This window comes from Austrofundulus limnaeus, unplaced genomic scaffold (genome assembly GCF_001266775.1).
Source record: "Austrofundulus limnaeus strain Quisiro unplaced genomic scaffold, Austrofundulus_limnaeus-1.0 Scaffold48, whole genome shotgun sequence".
NCBI lineage: Eukaryota > Metazoa > Chordata > Actinopteri > Cyprinodontiformes > Rivulidae > Austrofundulus > Austrofundulus limnaeus.
The window spans coordinates 230,494-244,463 of record NW_013952450.1 but is presented as its reverse complement, the minus strand read 5'-3'; the positions used below and the strand labels follow the sequence as shown (position 1 = coordinate 244,463).

The window sequence follows — 13,970 nt, the reverse complement described above, 5'->3', positions numbered from 1 at the left end:
GTGTGTGTGTGTGTGTGTGTGTGTGTGTGTGTGTGTGTGTGTGTGCGTGCGCGCGTGTTTTATTTTATTATTTTTCCTTAACCAACATCCGTGTATCAGATTGCAGACAGTTGACTTCTGTCCCACAGGAATTGTCGAATGCCTGGGATGACATTTCCTGTGTTCTCTTGCAATCATTGCACCCCCTCACATCCTCCACCCCCACTGGCTGCCAGAAACACTCCAGTACTTCTTCATCCCACACAGACCCAATCTGACTGTCGACAGTGCAGGCAGGCAGAGCGCTTTACTCTACGTTTACCGTACACATGTGGTCCTCTGTGATCCCCCACCCACCACATCCTCAGAGACCTGTGCCTCTGACTCTTCCAGACTCAACCTGTAGGGATGATTTATTTCTCTTAATTCAATTTATTTTTTTGGGAAACGTTAAATATTTAGGCGCTTCAGTAGAGAAGAGGGAGGAAAGTGATGAAGAAGTGAGTAGAATGGTATAAAACTCCATCTTCTTAATTTCAACGTGGACTTCATTACATATTCATGTAATGCTGTGGACATTATAGTGTGTGTGTGTGTGTGTGTGTGTGTGTGTGTGTGTGTGTGTGTGTGTGTGTGTGTGTGTGTGTGTGTGTGTGTGTATACCAAGATGATTTTATTACAGTCGAGAAGTTATTGAATGCAACGCTCAGAGTACTCTTAATAAAAACACTCCCTTGGTTCCTGACCATGACGGCACTCAGTGGAACTGCTTTCAGGTGCTGCGTGATTAATTACTGCGTTCAGCAGGAATTCTGGCCTGCTGTAGCTGACTGAGACGGAGGTTTCAGTAAAAGGATTCACCTGGATTCAATTTCACTGACAGAATTATCTGCTGAAGTCTCAGCAGCTTTCCCTCCGCAGGATCTGTGGTGTCATTGAAAAATAAAAAGACCCGCTTCCCGATCAGGAGGAATAACTTTTGGAGTCAACCCAATTTAAGACACAGCTAATGGAATTTAGCAAAAATGAAAAAGGTTCTAACTTCTTCAGTCTTATAGAGATTGTTTAAAAATTTGGTTTAGTAGTTGCTGAGACTGACCCTCAACACAAACTCTTAGCACTAACAGATCATGCAGCAACTGTGTTTAAACTTTGCCATAAAGTATTGGAGTCGAGCAATCATTGAAGTTTATGGGAGTTGTTCTCAGCACGTGTTCTAACCCTTATTTACACTAGATGCGGTACGCTCCGCTGTTCGCAGCCGTTTGTTTTCACCCCAATTTATACAGCGTCCGCTCCGCTCAGGTCCGCTCTGGTTCAAAGCACAGAGGAGGTCCGAGAAGCGTGTGCAGGAAATGCGAGATCGCTCCATAAATCCTAGGGATGTCCCGATACCACTTTTTCACTTCCGATACGATACCGATATTACAACTTTGAGAATTGTCCGATACCGATATTGACCAATACCGATATTGACCCATTACCATAACAGTACAAGTCACACACTTTTACCTATTTTGTAGTGTAAAATCTTAGAAAAGTCTTGATCAAGTCAAACAGTGAAAAAGAGTAAGTATGAAAAAAACTGACCCATTTATTTTTAACCAATGGATCACATACATTTTAAACTGAAGAACATTCTACAATTTAATAAAACAAATTATAATACCCTGAAAAATAAAATATAATAAAAACAAAATGTGCTTTTAAAGTATAAAATAACAATTCAAAATCACTTGGGTCATTGTTTTACTACCTGTCAGCCTCTGAAGGTGGGGACAAAACAAAACCCCACATTATTGTCTGTTCAAAGTTAAGAGTCCACAGCTCCAATTTTACTGACTGTAACTAAAACAACGTGATCATTGCACTTAATCTTCACTCAAACAAGTGTGTAAACAGATCAAACATCACTCTAATAACAAGAGCAAAAAATAAATAGTAAGAATTAGTCAGTTATTTAAATTGATAGCTACCTTTCTTACTGCTGCATTTTCTGAGCATCATGTGGAGATTAGCCTCTCTCTCCTGCAGGGAGCAGTTTTTATCTCTGCTCTCGTCATGTCGCGCTCATATTCCAAAACAAAAGCTGCGCTCTCCTTTCTTCTGTCCATCGACCCAGAGCTAATCCACGGATGTCAAAACAAGCGTGCTGTCCTCGCTTCTGCCAGCTTAGAACCATCGACCGGACCAGAGAGGAGGTTCTGAAACAGCGCGGCTGTGTGCGGTCACTGGACCGAGGCTGAACGAACCGAGTCGAACCGCAAAGCTGCTGCCAGGGTGGAGAGTAGTTGTAGCTCCGGTTTAAAACATACACGGTTCTGTGTTTCCCCTCGGAAAACTTGTGCATGACAACTTTGCACTTAGAAACTCTGTTTCTGATGAAAATTGAAAGTTCTGCTGACATTCTTGCTAACTTGTTAGCGCAGCATGTTGTTGTGATCCCGTGAGTGCTACATGCTGGATCCAAGCGCTGCTGGATAGAAACACTGGAGCGGAGTCAGTGAACTGCTGGAACGTACTGCTAATATCGGAGCGCTKATATCGGACATTTTTTATGCAGGCCGATAAAATCCGTTACCCATTTTTTGGCTGATATCGGACCGATATCCGATATCAATATCGGATTGGGACACCCCTAATAAATCCAGTGATAAATGTGGAAGTCAGAGCAAAAATAATTAATTCTGTGGAAGACGTACTCCAAACACAGTTGAAACTGCATCACTGTCGTCTCTTTGAAAGTTCTGATTTTTAAAAAATCCATGCGTAGGCTATTATGAGTCTGCATATTCTGCACGCAACATGTTGCAATCTGCTTCCCAAACAGAACGATACATTTTGACAGCATTATTAATATAGTTAGGATTTTGACAAAATTAGTCTGCCTTTGGTGAGGTATTTTGAAAGCATGGATGTTTGTGCTCTTTTCTTTTCCTGTTGGTGCGATGTGATCTCTGTAGATTGACTCCGCTCGCCGTTGCCCTGCGCCGCCGTGCGGAGCCAGTTGAAATACTCCCATTGTTTATAATGGTTACGTATTTTGAAGAGGTCGGACCTCAGTGGAGTGGAGCAGAACCACATCTAGTGTAAATTAGGGGTAAGGGTTACACAGAGTTGACACTTTTTGTCTGTTAGCAAAATATTTAATAAACCATCTGCCAGATTTGAATACAGCTTACAGAAAATTATCCACCACGGCTAAATTAGTTAATTTTGACATGAAAGGTGGCAGGAGATTTGCATTCCTTCAAGGAATTTTAGGCCTTTTTTTATAGCCTCTGAAAAGAGTCTACGCATGACACTAATTAATATATGCAAATTCATTTTCCTTTTAACTGACTTTTAGTGATGATAGGAAATTAGATTTATGTTTTTTGCTCTGTAGAAAAACAGAAAAACTATTAGCTGTTTTGACGTTTACTGCTGGATTTCCAAGTTGAATGAAAATACGTTTAATTGTGACTTTATGCTGTTTTAAACCCAGAATAAAATCCTTATTTCAACTTTGTTACATCCTGCTACCAGACAGTGCTGATTTGCATGCCTGGAACATGCTTAAAAATCATTCAACTGTGAATTTTTCAAATATTTGATATTCATTTCCTGAAGCAGTTTTTTCCTGTTCAGGGTCACAGTCAGGTTCTGGGCGGGAGGACTCCCAAAACAGAGTTCAATGTAGAAACTAATTTGAAAGCTGAGAAGAAGGGACACATAGACCTTCTCTGTATGATGTGACGTCTTTACAGTATTAATCATAGACAGTTTTCTGTAAACGTATCGTTGTAATTATGCTGTTATTATAAGTATCAGGGAAAATAAACATTTATTTTACCAACATAATTTAAAAAAATGGTTCTGATTGAAAGCATTTTCTCAGATCTAGCTCAGTAATAAATTGGATTTTAGGCCTTTCACTAGACCCAGTTTAAGCTCCAGCTTATTATTATTTTACGCATTTTCCCTTGTTGCCATGGCAAAGAGCCGGGAACGAAAAGAGAAAAAAAAAAAAGGCAGCGAGCTCCTCGTGGTTGTCTTGGATACGCCAGTTTTCCCATGTAAAGCAATGAGACGMGATGAACCTGTGGGAGCACAGGGTTATTTTTAGACCTGACGCCACAGCATGCATGTGTGGATTAAAGCTCGTTTGGTTGCTGGTGCACGTGCGTTTAGAAGTATGCGTGAGCTTGTTTACAGGCTTTAATTCGGCCTCATTGTCAGAAGACATCGRGGCGTGTTCCACTTGACGTACCAACACCTGAGCATACCCGGTTCACATTGTTCTTAAGGCTTCAAAGCTTTAACCTTTGATTTTTCAAGGCCTATTATAGTTCCATGAGATTTTGGTGATGTGGGAATGGAAACAACAGCGTGTCACCCAGGAAAAAAAAATGACAAGGTGTCTTAAAAATATTTATACATCTGTGAGCACAGACGCGACATACAAAACAAGCCTGTTGTTTTGATAGACTACTCCGAGATGATAGCAGGTCTGCAAATGTGTTATTGAGCTGCTCTCTTCTACTATACAGTGAGGAGGACTGAGGTTTGCATGAATGTGTGTGTGTTTGGTGACGAATAGAGACAGGGGAAATAGCTCGGAGAATAGAGGCAATTTAGATACATGTGATAAAGTATAATTGTACCGACTCACCTGCAAAGTCGTCTGGTCAGGTATTTTTCTTCCAATGAAAGYCTCTTGTCATTGTTAAACCTGATTGTTGGCCTTAAGGTATCTTATTTGGTAGAAAATCTAGTCGCTCATCGATTGCACAGCTTGTTTATGCTTACACCTTAAAGGCTTTCCTTCAACAAAATGGCACCAATTACCAACAAATGCCACCAGCGGTTATGACTGCGCCATCGTTAGAGCTCGGACAATTGTGCACCGTCAGTGACATAAAGGAAGAGCTGTGGAATGTGAAAGCTGACGGTGAGCCCGCCCACCTCCCCACCACTAATTTATCCCAACCCCGCAGTTTGTCAGTCCAGCTCTCATTGAGCGGCCAAGCTCTGCCACTGCAATCGGCTTTGACTTCTTGAGCTGCCTCGTGGCCTCTGATTATTTTTAACGAGCTCTGTCTTTTCACAGCGAGAACACAGGACGCCCCGCATAAGCCCGGGGGACTGGATTATTAAGAACTCAACCCACAATAATTGTAGATTTACAAAAGTCAAACAATTCAATTTCAGAGTTAGGAACATCTTACCGCAGGGAAGAAAATACAAGCCACTACAGCCAAACTGCAACTGTTTGAGGCTAAAGTAGATTGCATAAAGGTCAAGCTAAATACATGTGACATTATCAGCGTAGAAATGAAAAAAGAAAGATATCTTTGTTTCAAAATGTTACTAAACTCTCAACTAATATGCAGAAATCTATCTACAAAAAGGAAAATTATTGGTACCTGGTAGGGTTGGGCAATATTGGCAAAAAAATTAATCATGATTAATAGTGGTATTTAGCCGATAGTGATTAATTTGACGATTAATCACCTGRACTCCCCGGACACAATTATGTCCTGGTCACATGACCAATTTAGCGGGAAAGATTTGCTCTTTGTAAAAATCTGTTCCAAATTGTGTCAAAATTACAGACTTCAGGCAACACATCTAATATTAAATTSTGTTGATAGATAAAGAAATTAAAGAACGCCTTTTAAAATGTTAGTCATATTTGAAGCGGAGAGGAGCACTGAGCGGACTCTTCCTTGTGGCATTAATTATATTAATTGTCAAGTGCCAGAAAATAATCGATTAATGTTTCTCTGACGATTAATTGCACACGATACGATTATGCCCAACCCTAGTACCTGGTAACATTTAGTCCAAAATGAATTATTTAACAGCTTTGTATAGAAGTTGGTTGAAGTTATATAAACAGTTTTTAGCCAAGTACAGATGTGGATCATCATGATACCATAAGCTGGAGTCCAAAAAGAACTTAAATCTGATCAAAAATAAAAAACGATTTTTGAAAATACATCAACCTAAAAAGCAACATTTGGTACACAAAACAGGAAATTATTATTTATTTATTTATTGCCAAAGTTGACTTAATATTTTGATAAAATGCTCAAGCATAAAATTTTAGACATCCAAGTCTAGACTACACCGATTTTTCTCTCAGTACAAATCAAATCAGTAAAATTAATTTCCAAAGAAAATAACGGAAAACAAAAGGATAAATATTTTTTTAATGAAAAATGTCATCTAGAAGCCAGTTAAGATGGATCATTTGCTTCAAATAGTAGGAGAGCCAAAGTCTCAAAAGCTCAATAAAATGCATTGAACCTGACATGGTCAGCCAAACTTTTTATTTGTGTTTTTTCTGTTAATGCCTTAGAACCAATAATTTGAGGGTCTGCTCTGAAAAAAGTCATACTCTGTATTTTTTTWAATAAATAACCATAGAAGTCAGGGGGTAAAATATAATTCAGTCATTTTTCACCCTTTGTTATTATGCTTTGCTTGTTTCTATTTAATTCCTCATACAGTATCCTGAAGCAAAAATGATGAAGCTGAAGATTTTTTCTGTTCTCACACAGATTTAAAAGCATTGACCCCGTGGTGACTTTTGCTCCTCTTTAACCACCACAGCACTGGTTTCAGGACAACTATTGTCATGGCAACTGGGAACTGACATCCTTGGCCACAGTTGTCTCTTTACTATCAGCTGTTTTCTTTTCATCCTTTTTGTTTCTCATCCCACCTGGGGCTTCATTTATCAAAGGTTTGTATGCACAAAATGGTTGCGTATGCCAATTTTCAGGTAAAACTTCAGCYGTATCAAGAATGAAATGAGCATGCGTAATGTACGTAACGCAAACTTCAGGGCTGGTGTGCGCACGTTTCTGTGGTTCTGGTTCCATTGGCGACACTTAGAGATGATTCTGAGAAACTGTTACTGAAATGAAAACTATTTTTGATCATGCCAGACACACATGATTAACAATTATTACATCCACATGTACGCAGTTAGATGAGTGGATGTGAAAGCATGATGCCAAAAATACCTTCAACAAGAAGCCTTATTGGACGATATGTATAACAAATTGTGCAATACACAGTGTTTTTAGTGYTTTTCTGATCCATGATGAAGACTGGCTCATCAGCTGTTGTCACCTTCCAAGAATTATCCTTTTAGGACATGGCCAGTCTGTGAATGCGACACAGTGAGCAGCCGTGAGCTGCTGACATTGGGGTCCCACAGAGGTATTCTAGAGGGAACTGGCAGACCAATTTGGACTGTGCCAGTCCACCCTGAGCTGAGCTGAGCCATGCCAGCTGATGAGATGGCTTAATCTGTATGATTCCAAAACATAAATCCACAATACAGCGGCAAAAACTTTCCAAAAATGACCTCACTTTCCAAAAATGACCCCCCCCCCAACACACATACAAGCACACACGCACGGTCTAGTACAGTTATCTTTATGGGGACAAAAATGGTCGTCACATAGTAGGGAATACCTGCCCGCACTCACAGAGAGACACAATCGCACGTCTTCTGTGTGTGACAAACACATTTTTACTACACTACTTTTTTAGGAAATTGTTTCTCGCACACATTACATTTAATTCATTGTTTTCCTGCATGTAGAAATCATTTCTGATCGCACAAATATGTCCATCACACACTGGAAATAATTTGCATCTATTTAACATATAAATGGAGGTGTGTCAGAAGAGGTGTCTGACATGCACTCAGTTCCACATTGATTGTGATGTACAAAAGAAGTGTGCTTGATTCAGGCATACGCATGGTTTGACACATCTGGATTTACTTGTGTGTACACTGTTTTCTTGATTTGACTTTTCGCCACATCTCAGTAAGAAATTAAAGCAAGTATTAGGGGTGTAACGATACATCAATCTAAATCGACATATAGATTTGAATGGTTCATGATTCAATTATGTCAAGGCAAAATGAAAATATTGATCTATATCATCATCATATGTTCGATGTGAATCGATATCATCTGCCCATCTAACACAGTCGTGTTAGATGGGCAGATGATGTCGCATTATGTCGATTGCAGACATGTAAATTGAATATAAATCGTATCGTGACAGACTTTGTGATAATGAGAAATATCAAATCGTCATCCAAACATATCGATGTAACATCGTATCACGATAAAGCTGGTGATTTACACCCCTAGCAAGTATTTGTATGAGGTTCCTGGTTGTTTTCTCCATAAACCCAATGTCCTTTGGTTGTTCTTGGTCTGTTTGTGAACACAGCACTCTATAGATTCCTTGCTTTTGAATTTGTGTAGCTAGATTCAGCTCTCCCAGGACAGCAAATAACAGTAGCAATTACTTTAACTTTTGTAGATGATTTAACTCAGTGGAAATGCACAAACATTCACGTACAATTTTGCTCAATTGTTGTCAACAATAAGTTCAAAATTTTTGTATGGTCAGTTTTATAGTTGTCCTTGGTCCTGGAGCTTTCATACCATTGATGGCTGATGCAAAGGGCTATGATAGTAAGACAAGTGATCCTGTGGTGTTATCAGAAAGTTGTTTTAGCATCCGTCAGTCATTCAACTCATTAGACAGAATAACTAGTACTGTCATAAAATTTGTCACAATTCATTGTAGCTTTTGGTCAATAACAATATGACGATTAATAGATGACAATTTCACTTGTACAGTGGGGAAAATAAGTATTTAGTCAGTCACCAATTGTGCAAGTTCTCCCACTTAAAAAGATGAGAGAGGCCTGTAATTGACATCATAGGTAGACCTCAACTATGAGAGACAAAATGTGAAAAAAAATATTGAGAAAATCATTTTGTCTGACTTTTAAAGAATTTTTTTGCAAATAATGGTGGAAAATAAGTATTTGGTCAATAACAAAAGTTCATCTCAATACTTTGTTGTATATCCTTTGTTGGCAATGACAGAGGTCAAATGTTTTCTGTAAGTCTTCACAAGGTTGGCACACACTGTTGCTGGTATGTTGGCCCATTCCTCCATGCAGATCTCCTCTAGAGCAGTGATGGTTTGGGGCTGTCGGCGGGCAACACGGACTTTCAACTCCCTCCAAAGGTTTTCGATGGGGTTGAGATCGGGAGACTGGCTAGGCCACTCCAGGACTTTGAAATGTTTCTTACGAAGCCACTCCTTTGTTGCCCTGGCAGTGTGCTTGGGATCATTGTCATGCTGAAAGACCCAGCCACGTTTCATCTTCATTGCCCTTGCTGATGGAAGGAGGTTTGCACCCAAAATCTCACAATACATGGCCCCATTCATTCTTTCATGTACACGGACCAGTCATCCTGGTCCCTTTGCAGAGAAACAGCCCCAAAACATGATGTTGCCACCCCCATGCTTCACAGTTGGTATGGTGTTCTTTGGATGCAACTCCGCATTCACTTTCCTCCAAACACGACGAGTTGTGTTTTTACCAAATAGTTCTACTTTGGTTTCATCTGACCATATGACATTCTCCCAATACTCTTCTGGAACATCCAAATGCTCTCTAGCAAACTTCAGACGTGCCTGGATATGGACTGGCTTAAGCAGGGGGACACGTCTGGCACTGCAAGATCTGAGTCCCTGGCGTCGTAGTGTGTTGCTGATGGTAGCCTTTGTAACATTGGTCCCAGCTTTCTGCAGGTCATTCACTAGATCCCCCTTGTGGTTCTGGGATTTTTCCTCACCTTTCTTGTGATCATTTTGACCCCACGGGCTGAGATCTTGCGTGGAGCCCCAGATCGAGGGAGATTAGTAGTGGTCTTGTATGTCTTCCATTTTCTGATTATCGCTCCCACAGTAGATTTCTTCACACCAAGCTGCTTGCCTATTGCAGATTCAGTCTTCCCAGCCTGGTGCAGGTCTACAATTCGGTTTCTGGTGTCCTCCGACAGCTCTTTCGTCTTCACCATAGTGGAGTTTGGAGTGTGACTGTTTGAGGTTGTGGGCAGGTGTCTTTTATACTGTTAACGACTTCAAACTGGTGCCATTAATACAGGTAATGAGTGGGGGAAAGAGGAGCCTCTTAAAAAAGAAGTTACAGGTCTGTGACAGCCAGAAATCTTGCTTGTTTGTAGGTGACCAAATACTTATTTTCCACCATTATTTGCAAAAAAATTCTTTAAAAGTCAGACAAAATGAATTTCTCAAATTTTTTATTTCACATTTTGTCTCTCATGGTTGAGGTCTACCTATGACGTCAATTACAGGCCTCTCTCATCATTTTAAGTGGGAGAACTTGCACAATTGGTGACTGACTAAATACTTATTTTCCCCACTGTATGTAGCCAACGTTGAGGCATTGGTCCACATTTTCTGGCTTTCCTTGTACTCCGGTTTATGTCAGTGTTTCAGGTGATTAAACAAATTTGTAGAGTTAGGGTTAGCTGCTCCATGCTGCCTTCCACCATTGTCATCACATGGCACTAATTGCTGTAATTGCAAAGTGGCAAATATTAATTGTTGACAGTTTTACTGATGATTTATTGAACACAATACTATTTTCCCAACCCTAATCACTAGCACATGAAAATGTTTAATTGCCCAACATGTGGGACTTACAGATGTCACAGTGATTTGATGTTAAACTAATGAGTCCACGAGGACTACCAGAAACATTGTGAAGATTCTGGTTCCCCAACACAGACCACACTATAGGAGGATCATCAACACTAGATTAGAGATGGCTGACTTTGGAGTGGTGTCATAACTGGGAGGCATGGACAAATGTTGAGTGGTGCCATTCCACATTCAGTGATGAATCTCCTCTGCGTTATGTTGGATGACCATCGTGTGTGTGTGTGTGTGTGTGTGTGTGTGTGTGTGTGTGTGTGTGTGTGTGTGTGTGTACCAAAACGAAGCAGTGATTTGGGGGATTCTGATGGAACAGAGCTATGTCTGTGGCATCTTATCAGGCTTGAAGTTGAATCCAATCCAGTGTCTGAACAACGTGTGTTATTCCATTACTCCTATGAAGTTTTAGAGAAAGCATTGCATTCGTTCCTTCCTTCATGTAGCTGCTGCTGGAAAACACTAAATCTCTCAGCCTTGTGTCTATAAAGCTTATTGTTGCTTTTTTTCTTTTTTTTCTGTCCAATGTTAAGTGGATCAATTAGGGATAACAGAGATCCTCACTAAGCTAATGTTAGCTGGCCTGCCCACTCATCCAGCTGCTCGCTCTGCCTTTCTAACTGATGTTAATTGTATTCCCAACGGATATGAAGGCTAAAACTGGATGTTAACAAAGCAGAACAGAGTCTGCTCTATTATTAGACATTAATAAATTTAGTTGTCATGTGTGGAGCTATCTTTAGATGGAATGTGAATGCTCTGTGCTGGCCAGTTTATTGTCGGAACCCAGCAAAGCTTAAATTAAGACACTGTAGGTTTGGCTTTAATTCTTTTTAAATAGTTTATTTTCTGAAAATTAGCGCATTTCTTCTCACAGTGAATAATTTTCCTTTTCATTACAGTTTACCTACCAAGATTTGTGGAGACTACTGGGAGGAGTCGACCTTTACAATGCCTGTGGCAACATCCAGTTCCGACTCTGGTAAGCTTCTCAATCTTCTTACTATAGGAGCAGCTCTCTGTGAGTGAGAGAGAGAGAGAGAGAGAGAGAGAGAGGGAAAAGTAGTAAGAGATACTGAAGGGTTTGTGGTTATCCCTGGACTCGAGACATTTATCTCATCTGCTGACTTCTCATTTGACTTAATGAGCTGGCTAATGGAGAGCCAAAACTCCAGCTTAGATCAGTCATGCCTTCTAGGATTAATTTCTGTATAGTTTCCAGGTTTTTCCAGGTCCAAACTTTTGCACCAATATGTCACAAGCTTTGCTTCATTTTAGAAATAAGTCTTTTTAACCAATCAAATCAACCATTCCTGTGAGCGGATGAAATTTTACAACAGTCTTGGAGTATTTTTACAAAACCTATTGCTTCTTGAGTTTTTTTTTTCTTTTTTTTTTTCTTCTTCTTTTTTTTTGCTGTAGCATAATGAACTCCAGCAGTTGGCTGCTGAAGAGAGAGAACGAACTCTGCTGAGAGTCAAACTGTTCGGAGTGAGCTGTCAGTCAGTCTTGATTTGTGCAAAAAGAGGAGAGCTGAGAGTGGATTACTGGAATTTTTACCAACTCAGTGAGACATCTCCACATCAAATCATTTCTTTTTTAGACTTAAAAAACAGTTTTTTGTTCTACAAGGAGATTTTTTAATATTAGAGTCAAAAAGGGATTAAATCTCTAAATCATTTTAGTTTTGGTTGTTTTGGAACATGAGAAATAACTGCTCTGACTATGTTCTGAATCACACAAACTCAGATGAACAGCAGTGCATGATACATTACACCATGTTTACATAATTACTGATGGTGTCGCAAAGTAATTATATCCTATGATTTTCTAAAAAACTATTTTGGTAGCAATAAGTTGGATCAGTCATTTTCTGTATGACACTATTAGTCCCTCAGACTGTTGTGAAGAACCTTTGGCCAACTCATTTGTAAGATGTGGTTTCAGTTTGGAAGTTTGTGAAGTATTTGTTCATGTAATCTCTCTTAAGTCTGCACCATGGAATTTTAATCAGGTTGAGGTCTGGACTTTGGATCAGTTGAACACATTCTTGTTAGGGTGTCAGAAATATGTGAGTAAGGACCCAAAGATGCAGACTAGCATGAGGACTAGATGCAATTTGTTTAGGAAAAATGAAAGGTGATGGGGCAGCAAATACAACAAGCAAGTGGACTAAATCACAAAGAGTACAGGGGAAAAAGTGGTTCAGCAAACAGTAGGACTGAAGATTGAATAAGTGCTGAGGAAGATGAGGAACAAGTAGAAGCAGCTGATCTGATTTGTTAGAGGATCAGGCGAGAAAACACATAAAAGAAACCAAACTGAGTTTACAACAACCTAAACAAACCCAAAGAACAACAACCAAAACAAAAAACAAAAAACAAAGCAAAAAAAAAAAAAATCCCAAATCATTAGCTCTCCACCACCGTGCTTCACTGTTAGTAAAAGTGTTTTATTTGTGATATAATGTGTTTAGTTTGAGTCAAGTATGGCTGGCATGCTGCTTTATGGCTAAAAAATTCAATTTGTCTAATGAAGTTGTAAGAAAACGTTGTTACTTTGCAGCCAAAGCGCACACAGGAGACAAATTCAGATTTTAGACTTGAACATTTATTTCCAGAGTAATTATGTCTGGACCAAATACAGACTGAAACGATTCTTCGAATAATTTGAGTAAATCAATTAGTAAAAATCCTTGAGGAAAATTATCTGCCTTAAAGCTTCATTAAAAATAGAAACTGTTACACTACTCAGTGCACTTTTGTCCAGTTGGAATGTTATTTGTGTTGCACAACGCTAGCATTCCCGCTAACAGCTACACTGTTAATGCGTGTATGCTAAGTGCTATTATCTTTGGAGGGAGACGAAGAGTCTAGAAAATGGCAGAAGTTGTCAAAAGTGTGGGAATATTTTAAACTAAACTGAAAAGACAACACAGTGCAGTGAATGTGCAGCACGTCTTACATGTAGCAGCACCGGAACACAAAACCGCCGCTGCGCACTGAACGCCTCCATAGTTAACAACAGGTATCCTTTATGTTTCTTTGGCAAAATACATTTACCTAAATCTGTGATAATCTGTTATGTTACAGATGTACAAGAGGTATATTTTGGCTAACGTTACATGTACTGACTGCCTTTGAGTATACTGTAAGAAAAAATACACTATATCTACTCAATAAAAATGAAGCAACAGATTACAAGCAATATTAGTACTTAAATTTTACAATGTTTGGAATTGAGTAAATATTAATTAAATGCAACTCTTAATAGTTATTAATTTAATATAAATAGATTTGAAAAGAAAACATTTCATAATTATTTAAAACCTACACAAAAATATTGAGTGGAATTAAAAACAATAAACTTCTCAATGTGTAAATAGCAGTGGTGGGCACCAGTCCGCTAAAGAGCAAATCTGCTAATTGCGGACC

The 13,970-nt window shown here is 39.3% G+C and overlaps 1 protein-coding gene across 2 annotated transcripts in view; it reads left to right on the top strand.

Moving 5' to 3' along the window:
* The window catches only part of mpp2b (MAGUK p55 scaffold protein 2b), a 51,181-nt gene that overhangs the window by 3,766 nt on the left and 33,445 nt on the right, over positions 1–13,970 (top strand). Inside the window, exons 1-2 of one of the 2 annotated variants that reach the window (XM_014008110.1) lie at positions 11,252–11,347; positions 11,439–11,518. In XM_014008110.1, coding sequence (XP_013863564.1) covers positions 11,488–11,518 — 31 coding nt within the window. In that variant the 5' untranslated portion in view covers positions 11,252–11,347; positions 11,439–11,487. Of the gene's footprint in view, positions 1–11,251; positions 11,348–11,438; positions 11,519–13,970 lie in introns of those variants that run through there. The other variant, XM_014008109.1, reaches the window with a different exon arrangement.